Consider the following 12,596-nt stretch of genomic DNA (forward strand, 5'->3'; position numbering starts at 1 on the left):
CATTTTTTATACCCACCCCCCACCCCCATGGATGGCCCTGCATCCAGGGAAAGCAAGTTCCAGAGTGTGGGGACTATGGCTGTAAAGGCCTGCTGCTTGACTCGCACCCCATATACTTCTCAAGAGGATGAGATTCAGAGCAGGCCATGCCTGGTTTTCAGACCGGCCAGGCAAACTCGAACGCAGGCTACTCAAGAGTCACCAATAGAAGAGAAGACCTTGTAGCTCAGGGTTGAACGGTGGAGTCCTTGGTGCTCTCTGAGCTTGGCGGTTGGCTTGCAGACATTTCATGACCCAACTAGGTAACGTCATCCGCGCAAGTCACAGGATCAAGGCAAGTCACACGCAAGTGAGTGAGTAAATCCATGAATGCTGCTGGTCTGTCTTGCTTGTGTGGCATCCTATAAGAACAGGAGCAGCCAGCATGGCACTGAATTCCACTTTGCATCAGCCTCAGCCCCCTGGTGTGAAATGGACTGGGACTGTAGTCTCACAGCAGCTGGAGGAAGAGTCATTAGAACCAAAGTAGAGAGCCCGTTTGGTGTGGTGGCGAAGGCACCAGGCTGGAAAGCGGGAGACCGTGTGTTCTAGTCCCACCTTGGGCACAAAGTCAGCTGGGTGAGCCTGGGCTGGTTCTCTCTCAGCCCTAGGAAGACGAAGGCCAGGGCGAACCACTTCTGAAATCTTGCCAAGAAAAATCTTGCCAAGACTTGTCCAGGCAGTCACCAGGAGTCAACCCTGACTCGAAAACACCTACGCACGCACACCGAACCAAAATAGCTTCCTAAGGTTGGGAAAGGCTGTAGCTGAGTGGCAGAGAATTTATTTGGTCTGCAGAAGGTCCTGAGCTCAATCCCCAGCCTGTCAACGGAGGGAAAACTGCTTATCCAGGATTTCAGACCAGAGTCAATCAGTTACTGCCTACTTTCCTGAGTGAAATGGTTGGTAAAAGGGAGCTTCTGCCATTTGGGTAACCCTAAACCAAGGCTAACAAACAACGGTTCTGAGCTCAGAGACCAGGTTAGAATTTGACATGATGGCCTGTGACCAGGAATGGGCTACGAGTTGGAGTACAGTAAAAGCGGGATGGGAATGGGGCCAATCCATATAGCAATACTTTCGAGTTGCTGATTGAGGAAAAAGAAACCTCATTTACGGAGTTTTAGGGGAGGCGTTCCCTCTTTGAAACTGTCTGAATGGCCATCCCATAATAATCACAAGGCAAGGCTGAGACCAAAGCAGGGCCCCTCCAAACGAGCTGGACTTCACTTCCCATCATCCCCAGAATGCTGGCTGGGGAGTCGACCTCATCTTTGGGGCGCCTGCACGGGAAAGGCAGCCACGGGCCCAGCGGTCCGATCCCCCTCCGGGCCACGATGCTCTGCGCAACCGGCCATCGTGGCCGGGGGAGCGGGGAGAGCGAGCCTCATTCCGGCTGCCAGATCTTTTCCAGACCGGGCGGTAGCCATGGGGCGAAGGGGCGGCTGAGCCTCTCTTCGGGGGAATACGGTACGGCGGCTGCCGCTGCTGCCAGCGATGAGTCAGACCGCTCGGCGCTGGTGCTGATGCTGCTGCCGCCGCCGCCGCTGCCATCTCGCCCGCATCTCCATCTTTGTAGCATCTTCGTGGAAGGCGGCGGGGTGGAGAGGCGGCCGCCGGCTGGTTAGCCCGCCCGCCCGCTCGCCCGCTCGCCCGGCGCGGCGGGCTCGTGGGCACGCACGCCGAGAGCCGCGCCGTCCGCCCGGCAGCTCGGCCGGGCCGCCCCCGCGGCGGCCGCTTTCGGCGCCGAAGACCTCCGCGCACAAAAAGGCAGCGCTGCTCGCGGGCGGCGGGCGCTCCGCGCATCCTCCGCCGGAGCATGCGTCCGGCTCTCCGGACCTCGTCCAGACGCGCGTCGCGGCCCGCGACCCAGGCCCAGCGGCCCCGGGGCGCCTTCGGGGGCGCCCGTCCCGCCGGGAAGCACTGCTGAGCGGGCGTCGCGAGGGGGCGGTTCCGCGGGAGGCTGCCAGGAGCGGCGGCGGGGGCAGAGCCGGGCGGGTGGCCGCGTCGCTCGGGGGAAGCGGGCAGGACGGCCTGGCCGGGTCAGGCCCGGCCCGCTCAGCCGCTGCCCTCCCTGCGCTTTGCGAAATTTCCCTCGGGGGCGCAGCTCGCCGGCTTGGCGCCCGCAGAGCAGCCTCCCCCGGCGCTGCTTCCCCGCTGGCGGCGATCGGGGGCGGCCCCGCGGCGCCCCGCGCTCCCTTCCCCGCGCCCGCCGTCCCCGGCGAGGAGAGCCAGGCGCCCCCGAGGCGCAGCGGCGAAGGAGCGCCGCCCAGAGGCCGGCGCGGGCGCCCCGGTGCCCTCTGAGCAGCGGCGTCTCTCGACTCGGCGCCCGGGACCGCGGCCTCCGGCTCCGCTCGGCTCCCCGCCGCCTCCGCGCCGGGCGCCCCCGAACCGCCCGTGCAGGAGCGGCGGCAGCGCCGAGCGCGCCCGGTCCCGGAGCTCCGGAGGCGCGGCGGCGGGCCTCTTCGGGGCCGGCGCTGGGCGACCATGGAGGCCATTTGGCTGTACCAGTTCCGCCTGATCGTCATCGGGGACTCGACGGTGGGCAAATCGTGCCTGATCCGCCGCTTCACCGAAGGGCGCTTCGCCCAGGTCTCCGACCCGACCGTGGGCGTGGATTTCTTCTCGCGCCTGGTGGAGATCGAGCCGGGCAAAAGGATCAAGCTGCAGATCTGGGACACCGCCGGCCAGGAGCGGTTCAGGTGAGCGGGGCCGGGGGGCGGACGGTCGCGGCTGCCGGGGCGCGCCTGGGCTCGCCAGGTCCCGGATCGTTCCTTGGAGGACGGTGGGAGGACACCGAAAGTGGAAGGGGGGGGGTGTTATCATTGCTTGGATGGAGGGGCGGACGGAAGGAGGAAGGTCCCTGCTGGGCCGGGGTGGGGGCGGGGGCTCTCTCTGCTGATGCAAGAACAGTTCCCCGTCCATCTCCTCTGCCAGGTATTTCATGGTGGAGTCCCTGGGACAGGTGGGCGACGGGGTGGGTGCTCTTTGGTCAGATTTAAGCCCTCCACCTCCAAGGCAATCTGTGGGCCACAGCAATGATCTTGCTTGCCCTTCCAAGAAAGGCCTCCCCCTCCAGTGCAGAGAAGCATCTCCAGACCTGGCCATGGTGGTCCGTGGAAACGGGATGGGTGCCCACTCTCTCCAAGGGGAGGAGATACCACTCAGAGGCCTCCCCACTGGGTTCCCTCCAGAGGCTTTGATGCAGTGGGGCCTCCTGGCCGCTTGCTCCTCTCCTTGTGTTCTTCTTGATCAGGGGGCTTGTCAAAGCCACCATGGACCTTATGGAACAGGGATTAATGTGTCAAATTAGAACTGGGCAGACCCAGGTTCAGATCCAGCCTCAGCCCTGGAAGCTCACGGGGTGACTCAGGGCCAGTCATTTCCTCTCAGCCTAACCTACCTCCCAGGAATGTTGTGTGGATGAAAAAGAGAGGCCTGCCCTGAATTCTCAGGAAAAAAAGTGGGATGTAAATGCAAGAAACCCAACCAATTCTCCTAGGGCATCTGGAAAGTGCCAAGTTGGGGAAGGTGCCAGATTCCTCCACCAAGAGGCCTATACCACAGCACTATCATTGTGTGGCAGGCAGGTAGTGCTTAATGTTCCTGGTCACCAAAGCTAGAGATGCCAGAAAGGAAACAGTTGATGCCATCTCTTCTAGGGATAGGATGTCTTTGTGCCCCATAGAGGAAACCCTTCCGTTTTTACCTCTACCTTCTAGGGAGAACCTGTGGCTTTTCTCTTGGCTCCATCTTGAAAGCCAAAAACCAAAGAAGAAAGGCGGCGGGGGGCGGGGAGGGGGAGTGTCAGGCTTCATCCAAGGCATGACTTCAAATTTGGCTCTCCAGGCATTTAACCTTTCAGGAATTTGCTTGTCTGGCAGAAGGCTCACAGACTTGATGACTGGAGATAGAAGCTATAAGCACAGAAAAGATTTGTCCACTGCAATCCACAGAAGTCAAAGCCATTCTATAGGTCTCTGCTCCAGAGTTGAAATGCAAGGCTTTTTCCTTATGCCTTTCCTAGTCAACAGATAATTGGTCATTCTCTTGAGCGCTGTGGAAGGCAATGAACTATAGTGGCATAGTGGTTCTATCTGTTCTGGTAAGTGGTGATTCCTGCCCCACCAGCTTCATGTCTTACACAAAAAGCAACCAAGAATAGGAGAAAGAACAAGGGGGAACATGAGTGTCAGGTGTTTGATTGCCCATCCTAGCATTTGAAGGTATCTCCACAAGTTTGGAGACAAATTTCAGAAACTGGGAGCACTGGATCCAGAACAATTGCCCAGCCTGATGGAGCAGGATCCAAAAGGCAAAAGAACTTCCAAAGGAGATAGAGCAGAGCGATGATGATGACAACCAACTTTCCAATGCAGCAAAATGTCCCAATTGACTTGGCACAGGCAGCACCTCCAGTGACCACAACCCTTTGGCAGCTAAGCAAATACTGGACAGAAATAGCAGTGATTCTCTGGCAGTTGGATCAGCACTTGGTGGTCCCAGCAGTGATGATCTTTTGGTGATCGGGATTGTCACAGAGGCCAAGAAGGGCAGGACAGCAGCACTGAAGCCTTCAAGCCATGTCAAAACCAGGTGAGTCAGCTTCTCCTTTTCTCCATCGATGGAGGAACCAAGCAGCTCTAAATGTGGTGGTATTTCAGAGGAGGGGAATGTGGCCCAACAGAACAGGAGAGACACAAGCCAGCCCAACGTGGCTCGCTATGGCAGCACCCAATGCAGAAGAGGAACAGGCCTCCATTGGATTCAGTCTATCTACACAGAACATAGGAGCCACATCTAGGCTGCCTTTCTATGAGTGAAAGAGTCTTCTGAGCTGATTGATATGTAATACCAGAGCAGCTCATAGGGAACAGAAGCTGCGCAAGATTAAGCTGGAAGAGAAGGGAACCATCACCCTCACCTCCAGAATGCTATCAAGTGAATCTTTTTCTTCTCCATTCTCCACCTGCTTGCAATCTTTTTCACATTTGCATAGAAAAAGAAGAAAAGTAGGAGACCCAAAAAGTCACAATGAGAAGAAATCCAGGAAGGAACTGGACATCAGTATCAGAAGCAGAAAGAGGGTCAAAAGAGCAAGAAGAGGGCCACTGTTTCACAATCAGGATCCTCAGATAACAGTGCAATATGTGATGAAGATTCTGCTTACTCTGCAAGAACTGGAGGAGTGAGTTACGTGAGATGCCTGAGGTCCATTCCTCATGGCATTCAGATTGAGAGGAAGGCTACCTGCCTAATCATGACTTCACCTAACCTTCATTTTTGCCGTCAGAGACTGTTTAATGTTGACTTATTCCTGATGATCCTTAATAAGTTAACAAAGATACTCATCCTGGATCTGGGCTCCAGCAATCCTACAATCAGTGCTTCCACCAAAGGGTCTCTCAAGGATCTCTCAAGATATCCCCTTCAGTTTCCAGTAGAATAGTCTTTCCATACTTCTTCAGAAAGAAAATCAAGGAGTGGATAGAGCCAGCCAAACCCAGGATTGCTCCAGATCCCATGCTGGAAAATAAGCTGAATCTCCCACCCAGGAACATCATGGAATAGCTGGCTATAACTAAGACTGAGAAATTAGTTGATGGCATCCTTGATTTCTAAATCAGTAGTGCCAAGAGAGTTAAGAGAGGTGCTCACAGAACCAAAAACATAGAGTGCTCAAGCAAATCCATGAAGAACAGTTCTGGGAACCAGGGTTGAAGCGATCTTCTGTATCATCTTTGGTAAGATGGCCTTCTCCCAGAATTCCCAATAGAAACCAAATGCCTAAGAGAAGACATCAACAAACGACCCAGAACAGCAATGGACCAATCAGAGAACCAATCAGGGATCAGATGACCAGAGATGCCTGCCTAATGGGGTGGAGCGCCAACTTCCAAAACAGGTCAATGCAGGGATGTGTCCGATCTGTCTGTCAACCACTTGATGTGAGGGCAGCACAGCTGGCTCTGAAGGCACTTTCCCAGCAGATGGGTGGGTAGCACCTATTGAGGCAGATAAACAATGTTATAACTGTGTAAATAGTCAGGGTGGTTCCAGATCAAGGGGCCTTTGGAAAGAGGACACATGACTAAAGACATGCATGGAGAAATACCTACTTTCCCTATCAGCAGAATACTAAAGGATCAGTGAATACCATGGTTGATGGGCTGAGTGGTCAGTCCTTGTTTCAGAGTCCAGAGGTTCACAGCTTTGGACAATAGACAAGGGAGAAGCTGCTTCTGATTTCAAGACAACGGAATAGAGATCAATGTCCTGGTGGCCCTGTTGCCAGAAAGTCTGATCTGTGCTTTCCCACCAGCTCCAACGCTATCCAAAGTAGCACGCAAGATGAAGATGCTTGAGGCATGGGCGATTTTAATTGCTCTCTTCTGACCCAGGAGACCATCTTAGTGGATGAGCAAGGAGGCTGAAATACAGATTTCCTCTGCTCTGGCAGAGGCTAGCAACTAATACAAAGATTGGGCACGAGGTCTCCTTTTGTCTAAGTGAGGTATATTAACACATGAGCTACATGGTCCAAGCCAGTTATTCATTGTTTCTCCTCCTGGGACTTGTCATTGGTTCTTAGGGTTCTCATGACTACCCGCTTTGAACTCATCAGTCATGCTCCCAATAACATGCTAACCTAGAAGACAGGTAGGTAGTCCTAAATCTGTCTAGGAGGACCTAGGAAAGGTGAGAAGGGATTTGTGTATATTCCATTAAGACAAGGTGGTACTAAGACTGGATCTCTGCTTCATGCCCCTGGTCAGTTCCAAATTCCACCAAACAGAGGAGATTGTATTTTCCCAATATCTGCCAGAATGAACCAGCCACAAGTTAGATGCCTGCAAGGTACAAAAAATATCCTTCAAATGTACTTGAGCAAGACCGAGGGTTGATAGCCTACTTGTCTTCTACAGAACAGGAAACCTGCAGAGGTGAGTTACATGATCCACCATCAGCAAGTAGGTCAGGGAATACTCTTGTCTACTCAGGCCCGTTGGCAACAGGACACTTGGTGGTAGGTGGGTGATCTACATCAACAGGTATGACAGTTGGAGTCCCATTAATGGACCTTTGTAGAGCGGTCACCTGGACAGAACTATCCACACTCACTGACACAAAGACAAGTTTGCCTTCACAAATACAACCTTTGAACACATGGTGCTATTGGGTGTTTTAACCTTTACTGACCCTTCCTGGGAAGTCTAACATAGTACATACCTTTCTTGTCAGCTACACTTTCAGTGACCACGAATGGTGGTAGACCTACTGCACAGCAACAGGGCCTTCTGTGAAACTTCCGGGAGACAGTTTTGATGTGTGCAGTTCTGATCCTGCATCTGAAGCATAGAAGATTGCACTAACTCAAGAAGGAAAAAAATATGGATTTAACTGTTTTACTTCCTTTCTTCTGAAGGAGCTCAAGGCTTCCTCGTTTCACATTCACAGCAGCCCTGTGTGGTGGAAAGGGATTGATGCAAGGTTATCCAGAGAGCGCTTTGTTGCAGAATGGAGGATTTGAACTTGGGTCTGCCTAATCCTAGTCTGACATTGTAACTGAATTCACATTATCCTGGGGAAGAATGTGATTTTTTGGTTCTGATTTGTTTGAATCCAACCATTTTTAATGTATAGTTTAGCCTGTTGAAAAGATTCAGCCATTTGTGTTTTATTTCATAGATTGTGATTAAAATTATGATGGGTTCTCATTCCAAGCCATAATGTGCTCAGCATGTTGTGGGACTCCAGCCATTCTGGCTTGTTAAACCATGGCTTAGCAAAACTTTTAAGCCACACTGGCTGTATTAACACCACACTGAACACTAGACAAGCCAGCTACTTTTGCCTAGCATGTATGAATTCTGCCTGGGTGGTTAATTCAAAGTGTTCTGTGCATCCCTGCTAAGCACCATGTGTAACAGCCAACACCTTCTAATATTAGTCACAGTGTTGTCTGATATACTCTGGTAGGATCATGCCAAACCAGGACCCCGTTTTGCAGACCACAATGGCTTGATTTACACATTGTGTTCTGCAAACCAGGTTATGTTTATCACAGTATGTGAACCCAACATTAAATACAGAATCCAGTCATGAATGGGTTATGGAGAAACATTGTGCTCTTGCAGGAACTGTTCTTCAAAGCAGTGCATCTTGGCAAATTATCTTCATATTAGTCTTTAAAATGCAGCATTAATTTGTTGAATGAGCACCAACTGGTTGGATTTGAGCAACACGCTGAGCCATGCAAGCCATTGGTCCGATGAATAAAGCCCACTGCCTTTGGGATTGATTTGTACCCAATGGGAGTCCCCAAGATGAAAAAAAGGTGTTATTTGCTGCTTGCATTTAATTCTTTCTGATGGTCTTTATTCCTCTCTTGGGTCTTTGCTCTCTTCCAGATCCATCACACGAGCGTACTACAGAAACTCCGTCGGTGGCCTGCTCCTCTTTGACATTACAAACCGTAGGTCCTTCCAGAATGTCCATGAGTGGCTGGAGGAGACCAAAGCCCATGTCCAGCCTTATCAGATTGTCTTTGTTTTAGTGGGTCACAAATGTGACCTCGACACGCAGCGGCAAGTCACCCGACATGAGGCCGAGAAATTGGCCCTCGCCTACGATATGAAGTACATTGAAACCTCGGCCCGGGATGCCATTAATGTGGAGAAGGCCTTCACTGACCTGACTCGAGACATCTATGAACTTGTGAAAAGGGGGGATATAAGCATCCAGGAGGGCTGGGAAGGGGTCAAGAGCGGCTTTGTCCCCAACGTCGTGCATTCTTCGGAAGAGGTGGTGAAGTCAGACAGAAGGTGCCTGTGCTAACTGTGAAGTCCACACGAGGAGGAAGGAGGCTGACTGACTAGCCCCAACAGGCTCTATTCTACTCCACAAACTTGGTGGGAAGGCAGAGAAGGTGCAGTTCGGGAGGCAAAGCACCGGCGCTTGGACTGCTGGAGAACAGAAGCCACAAGGAGGCTATAACCCCATTACATACGAATCAATCCAGATGCATGTTAACGTGGTAGAGACAAGGCAATGAGAGTCTGGAAAGACTGGGTAGGAATAGCCACCCTCCGTGGGTTTTATGTGCCCTGGTTTAAACAGACTTGTCTTTCCTTGCTTTTTTCTGTTCTTTTTTTTCTCTCTTTCTTTGAAGCCATTGTCCAAATCGCCTAATGATTATGATGCGTGTTTAGAAAAGGAGCAAGAAAAAGAGAAATCATGGCTTCTATCAGAAATCACATGCTTGCCACCTTTTAATAATCATTTTATGGTTGCAGTAGAAATTAAACAAGTTAAAACATTGCTCAAGCCACTAAAACTGAACCCAGAGAGACGGTTACTTTATGAGTCCCAGTTCTGATGTCTCTGTTTCTCGGAATTTGACAGATCAGGTTCCAGTATTAATCTGGGAGAACTCCACTGTTGAATTGGCAAGGTCAATATTTATTGGTTATTTATTTATTAGATGTATATCCCACATTCCTTCAAGAGCCCAAGGCATTGTGCATAGTGGTCCCTCCTATTTTTCTCCAGAAAAGCAGCCCCGCCAAGGGGGCTGGTCTGAGTGGGGGTGACTGGCCCAAAATCACTCAACGTCATCCATGGTTGAGGGGCACTAGAAACCGGGTCTCCCCAGTTCTAGCCCAACACTTCAACCACTACAGTACCCATACTGATTCTCAGTCCTGGAAGAATTCTCAGCCAGATGTTTCCTAACTGATCTCTCTGAGTCAGGTGTGCAACATTTTCCATTTTAATTAATTAAAGTAGAATTACATACAGTGATGAGTGTTCCCTATGTACGAAATGATTTCCTCCTCCTATCACTTAAAACACATCCAGTTTGAAGAAATATTTCGGCTTTTGCTGGGGCTTTCATCCAAGATCTGAAGGAGTTGGGACCTCAGATATTAGATGTCTGCTAGGATACAAGATGAGGTAACCCTACTGGTTATTACTAATAATGGTTACTGATATACATGATTGCATTTATATTCCACCTTTTCTCAGGGCGTTCCAGCAGGCTTATGTGGGGTCTTTTTCCCCAATACAACAAACCTTTGAAGTAGGTTGGACTAAGAGATTAATTGGCCCAAAATCAACCAGCAAGACCTTGATCACCCCATGCTTCTTCCTGATCTAAGTCTGGGACCTTATCCACTACATCTCTTAATGAAATTTTTATGGTTGCCCGGAGCCACTGGAAAGTTACGTTCCTGCAAGTCAGAGGGCAAGGGGGAGTGATTCCAGAGAGAGAGAAGGAAGCACATTTTAATCAAGAGTGTCCTATTTTTCTTCTGGAAAAAGCCAAGAGTGACACTGATTATTTAAAGCTGAAGCAGCAGTTGAAACCATGCTTCCTGCTCTTTGTATGCTGCATTTCCTGGCAGTCCCAGCTGAGAAGAATGAGGGTGCGTGGTAAGACAAGACAGAGAGAAGGGATGCAAAGAAGGAATCATTGTTCTGGAAGTCGGTTGACTTCAGTGTTGTAGTTTTAAGGGCTTTCTTTTTCTTCTGAGTACACCATCAATCATTTAAGCTTTGCTTTAGGAAAGCAAGCTGGCTTGCTTAAGAGAGGGAGGTCATTGCGCAATTGTGAATTTTTAGAGGAAAATCAGTGTTTGCAAAATAAAAAATGACTGGCTTGGCTGTCCAAGAGGTGGGTAAGATGTGAACAGAGGGAAGACGTTGGTGGCTTGCAAGTGACATGTGTCATCTTGGAGTTACTGAGTTGTGGGTAACTGCTTTTAAAATCAAGATGAATCTCTGCATTTTCAGCAGCAGTTCTACATTTCCTCTTGTGGAGCGTTTTGCATCTGGATCTGGGCTTTTTTATGACCATCTGAGAATCTGAATGCATAACGGAAGGAAAGGAGGGTTGGGATCCTTGAGAGGGTCTAAACATTTCTGAAGACAGGGAGAAGTCAATGTTAAAGAAAACAATATTAATCAGGGCGTTGGATTTTTTTATTTTTTTTGTAACAAACGTAATAATATGCTTCGAGGCAGGAAGAAAAAGTGGCTATATTGTTTTTAGTGACCTGTGTACATCCAGGGTGTTTACTCTTCTTTCTGTTCGGGTGATGCTAATAATTTTGTGATTTTTCACTATGGCCTCAGATAAAGGCAGATAATGCCTGGCTCAGCCAGACTACAAGGACATCAGCAACGGGATACAAGCAAACGCGCATCCCGTTCGCTAAGGACTTCGGGGAGCGTTTTTTATAGCGATACAATAGAATAAAGGAGGAAGCTCCATATATACTCAAGACAAATTTCAAAAATGTTGCTAGTGTTGAACCCAGGAGTAAAATAGGTTGTAGGATTGGTTATATTTTGCATGCTCTGGCTCAAATTGTAGCTTTATATAAGGATTCAAGATAGAAGGGCAAACTCTTCTGCCTGTTAACCAATTAAAGACGTTTTAGTCAATCATCTGAATTTCTGCTGAATAATTACTTAAATCTGCATACCAGGGGGGAAAAAAACATTTCTACGAAAGAAAGAGTTCTTTTTAGATAATATCTGCGCGGGTGTAATACAACAGGCATTATTGTAGAAATATTCCAGCTTCTCACATGAAGGATTGCTGCTTATGATCTGGTCTGTGCTTGCATTTAATATGCATTTTCTTTTTGATAGATCTGCTTCCCCAGGAAGGGGGAGGGGGTAGCTGTTTAATCAGTCAATCAAATTGATTTTTAGAATCAATCTATCCAGCTGATGAAATGTTGGAGCCCCTCAAAAAAAAAAAAGCTTTTTTTTCAGATAGCAAAATAGAGAAAGGGTGGAAGGACGTGATGAAAAATCCATGTAATGCTTTCTAAGAGTGTCAATACATTCACTGGAACCTTTGTTTCATTCTGAGCTTTTTCTATAGTTGCCTGTTTCTGCATGATTCACCGGTGATTTCAAATGATTTCTGTGACCAAAATAAGGCAATGTTTAAACTACTTTTTAAATGCCTGTTTGCCATTGTTGAAAGATATGCTTAAGTATCTTAGGTGCAGGTGCAATTGCTTGTAGGTTCATCTGGACTTGGAATAATTGATTCATTAGGGTGAAATAATTAATTCAGAACTTATTTCACAGATATGAACCCTATATACTATTTCATATACTGTTGAATTCTCTACACTGTATTTATATACACGTAGATTGTGCATATGTGCACACACAGATCAAAAATTAGCCTCTTACAGTACCATGTAAATTAATGGGACATAAATTCACAGCCACTCATCTATTGTCATTTTAGTGACAAAACTCACTTCCTCTGGATCTGGGGATCCATTCAGCCAGAGTTTGATGGCATTCTTACAACATCCTAAGCTTCAGTAGTTTTAAACTTGGTTAGTACTTTTTGTGGCTCAGCCTGTTATAGGAATCCAGCCAACAGCACTAACTGATGTTAAGACAGAATTTAACATGTGCAAATCCAAGTCAATCTAATCTGAAGTCCAAAATCAAGAAAATCTCCTAAATCAGCCTGTGTGGGATGAGTTGAGGAGTGAATGGAGGACTTTCTGCATGTAAAT

At 49.0% G+C, this 12,596-nt stretch overlaps 1 protein-coding gene across 1 annotated transcript; it reads left to right on the plus strand.

The window, feature by feature from the left end:
* Positions 1-2,510: 2,510 nt before the first annotated feature.
* On the plus strand, positions 2,511-11,400 carry RAB39B (RAB39B, member RAS oncogene family). The gene is made up of 2 exons (XM_007431157.4): positions 2,511-2,741; positions 8,451-11,400. Exons 1-2 carry the CDS (start codon positions 2,527-2,529, stop codon positions 8,875-8,877), a joined length of 642 nt encoding a protein of 213 aa, XP_007431219.1. The 5' UTR covers positions 2,511-2,526; the 3' UTR covers positions 8,878-11,400.
* Positions 11,401-12,596: the final 1,196 nt, after the last annotated feature.

This window comes from Python bivittatus, unplaced genomic scaffold (genome assembly GCF_059951505.1).
Source record: "Python bivittatus isolate LINGU-HERP-01145 unplaced genomic scaffold, Pbiv_v1 ctg000790_np1212, whole genome shotgun sequence".
In the NCBI taxonomy this organism is placed as follows: Eukaryota; Metazoa; Chordata; class Lepidosauria; order Squamata; family Pythonidae; genus Python; species Python bivittatus.

What these genes read in the sequence shown, in the direction of transcription:
- RAB39B (XM_007431157.4), top strand. Translation starts at nt 2,527, where the DNA reads ATGGAGGCCATTTGGCTGTACCAGTTCCGCCTGATCGTCATCGGGGAC. An exon ending in GCCGGCCAGGAGCGGTTCAG is followed by an intron (nt 2,742 to 8,450) that starts GTGAGCGGGGCC and finishes GCTCTCTTCCAG; the next exon opens with ATCCATCACACGAGCGTACT.